The following is a 3,061-nucleotide window of genomic DNA, read 5'->3' as shown; positions in this document are numbered from 1 at the left end:
TATTATTATTATTATTATTATTATTATTATTATTATTATTATTATTACATGAAGACTACAAGGAAACTGTTTCTCCTAATGCATAATAAATCTTTCTTTCTTTCTTTCTTTCTTTCTTTCAGCAACTGGTGTCATTTGAGGAGGTGGCTGTGTATTTCACCAAAGGAGAGTGGGATCTTCTGAATCACAGCCAAAGAACTTTGTACAAGGTTGTCATGCTGGAGAACTATAGGAATGTGGATTTTCTGGGTATGGATCCCCCAATGCATTTTAGAAGGGGAAAATGTTTATTCCTGTCTTTTGCAGGGAATTGGAGCCTATTAGGGTGACTCTCTTCTGGAGGTTAGTAGGTTGTAATTAATCTCTTAGGATTCCAAGGCATTTAGATGCTGGTATGGGTGGTGCAGATGTGGCAGCTCTAATTTACCCATCAAATGTAACCTGTGAGATTGACCAAAATGCTCCCAAGCAACCTCTCCTGTTGAGCAGCTCCTGCACAGATCTTTGGTACAGATTGAGTGTCCCTTATCTGTAGTTGCAAAATCCAAAATAAACCAGAATTGTCTACATGGGTGGCTGAGATAGAGACACTTTTGCTTTCTGATGATTCGGTGTACACAAACTTTGTTTCATGGACAAAATTATTTAAAACGTTATGTATAAAATTACCTTCATGTTTATAAAATGTGTATGAAACAGAAATGGGACCCAAATATCTTATTATATATGTACAAATATTCCAAAATCTGGGTGGGGGAAATAAAAAATCCAAAACACTTATGGCCCCAAGCATTTCCGATAAGTGATACTCAAACAGAATGTCCTTCATTAATGAAAATAACACTTCACATGGAAATAATACTTATATGAATTTCAACAATAACATGGTAGGAGTCACTACTGTGACTATTGTTTAGTCATTATTGTTTAGTCACTATTGAGGCTGTCAAATGTTTATTGCAGAGGCCAAATGTAGAGCATGATGATTCAGCCAATTGGACAGTATGGGCCTAAACATCAGGTCATTTCTAGGATTAAGCAGCTTGAGACAGATCACAATGAGAAGGGGAGTAACACAGAAAAATGAAACACAATGAATATATAATTAATTTTTCTGTGTTCTAGCCCTTCATGCTGCCATTTCTGTCAAGGTGCTTACCTTTGAAGGGGCATGATGTTGAAGCCTAAACTGGGGGAGGGCAAATTTGGAAAGGTAGGAGGTTAATTCACTCCAAGGCACACATACACAAGTACACCCTTGCCTGCAAGAAAAAATTACATCTCTTTGCCCCCAGACCTCCAGTAGAGGTCATAGGGGTTATCTTCACCATGTTTTGGGGCTTACCTGGCCATTTTAAGCTCAAGATGGCCTTTTTAAAACATAGAAAGTGAGCAAAAGCTACTTCTTGTTCGTTTTCAAAAAAAGGCCTTTCCTAGACCTAAATTATCCCAGAGATGCGCACAACATTGTGGACATGCCCCCATCACCTAAAGGGCATTTGGAGGTGGATAATTTGCAAAAAAATTAGAGGGCATTTTTGGGCTGTTTTTTTAAATGCCTGGGGAAACCACAAAAATGGCACTGAAGAACTGTTTGTGGCTTGTAGCCCACACTTTGCCCACTTGTGTCTTAAAAACTCTATACACAAAAAGAGCACCATTGAAGATGTTACTTGAAGAAAAGTCCACAGTGTCTCATTACTCCAGATGGCAAGTGCCTTAGCCTGGGACTGTCCCTTAGAACCTGTTTCTGCCCAGTGGAGGACTCAAAGCCCAGTAGTTCCAACAGTTAAAACCTTAAAGCCCCAAAGTACAACAGAAGGAGAACACATAACAAACAATACGGAGAAACTGCTTCACCATTTTCCTCTCCACACATAATTTTTAGTTTTGTTCCTTAATTCTAGATGATAACAACCTATTGTATATTCTCACATATAAGTCTAGAAATTTTAGTCAAAAATTGACCACAAAACCTGAGTTGACTTATGCACTGGTCAATGTAAGTACTTTACAGTAACGCCTATAAAAAAAGGAACCATCCCCTGGGAAATAGCAAGAGTGTAATCTGTCCTGAAAGCACTGATTCCCCTCTATTCTCTCTTCCATTTAGCCTTTAGTGTGAGCACAAACAGTCATGCCTACTGGAATTTTGTAAAGTTCTTTTGTCATTGTTTCCTTTTGCTTTATCCCTTTAGATCCTTTGTTACATACCCCTAGGTTTTACCCTCAATTGATCTACGGATCATATTAAAATCCACAATTTTTGCCCCAAAACCTGCCCTCGACTTATACATAAAATCTACATATATACAATATATCGGTTCCTCTCAATGTATGTCTCCCTGTTACACCAAGATTTTACAAGCACAGCCCCTTTCTTAAGGACTGTACTGACCATGGGCTAAAGCAAGTAGTTCATTGTGATTACACACATTTGCTTTGCTTCAAAGGCTGGACAGTTTCCAGTAGTCAGAACCATGAAGCTGAGATGGGCACAGGGGACAAAAGTCTTCTGATCCACACCAGTCTTACATCTCCATAGGGACCTGAGTGATATAATTTTCCAGTTGCCACCAGACCCAGCTTATACTGCTTTAGAGTCCCCAACTGCAAGAGCTGTAGGAATCTCTGTGATGGCCTACTTTATCTGTTTTCTCTCCCCATAGGCAGTATGATGGCAGCACAGGCAGCCTGTGGATCATCTACTTGGAGTAGAGCAGAAAAGGCAGCCTTGAAGCTACCTCAGGTAAGGTAGGGATTGCTGGTGAGAACTGCAGAGGGACAGCCTATATTTCATCCTCTGTGTTAGAAAGACAATCTCCCCTAATTTTAATTTTGCTGCTGTGATGTGAAAAGGGAAGAACAATATACTGGTATCTTACACATGAAGTCTTGAATCTGTATGAGTACCTAGTTTGTTGGGGGCAATTGACTTACACATTGTAAACCGCTTAGGGAGTTGTTAAGTGCACTGATAAGGTTAAGTACCTGCTGTTGGTATTGCTATATATCAGCTCTTTACTCTTTGGTAGGGGCATTTCTAGCGGGGGGATGTGAA

General features: G+C 39.6%; 1 protein-coding gene across 1 annotated transcript in view; it reads left to right on the top strand.

Annotated features, from left to right (window-relative positions):
- The window catches only part of LOC121923794 (zinc finger protein 157-like), a 30,903-nt gene that overhangs the window by 2,994 nt on the left and 24,848 nt on the right, over positions 1–3,061 (top strand). Inside the window, exons 2-3 of the mRNA XM_042454581.1 lie at positions 123–249; positions 2,670–2,749. Of these exons, the coding sequence (XP_042310515.1) occupies positions 123–249; positions 2,670–2,749 (207 nt within the window). The remainder of the gene's footprint in view (positions 1–122; positions 250–2,669; positions 2,750–3,061) is intronic.

This window comes from Sceloporus undulatus, chromosome 2 (assembly GCF_019175285.1).
Source record: "Sceloporus undulatus isolate JIND9_A2432 ecotype Alabama chromosome 2, SceUnd_v1.1, whole genome shotgun sequence".
In the NCBI taxonomy this organism is placed as follows: Eukaryota; Metazoa; Chordata; class Lepidosauria; order Squamata; family Phrynosomatidae; genus Sceloporus; species Sceloporus undulatus.
This window is presented reverse-complemented; position numbering and strand designations above follow the sequence as displayed.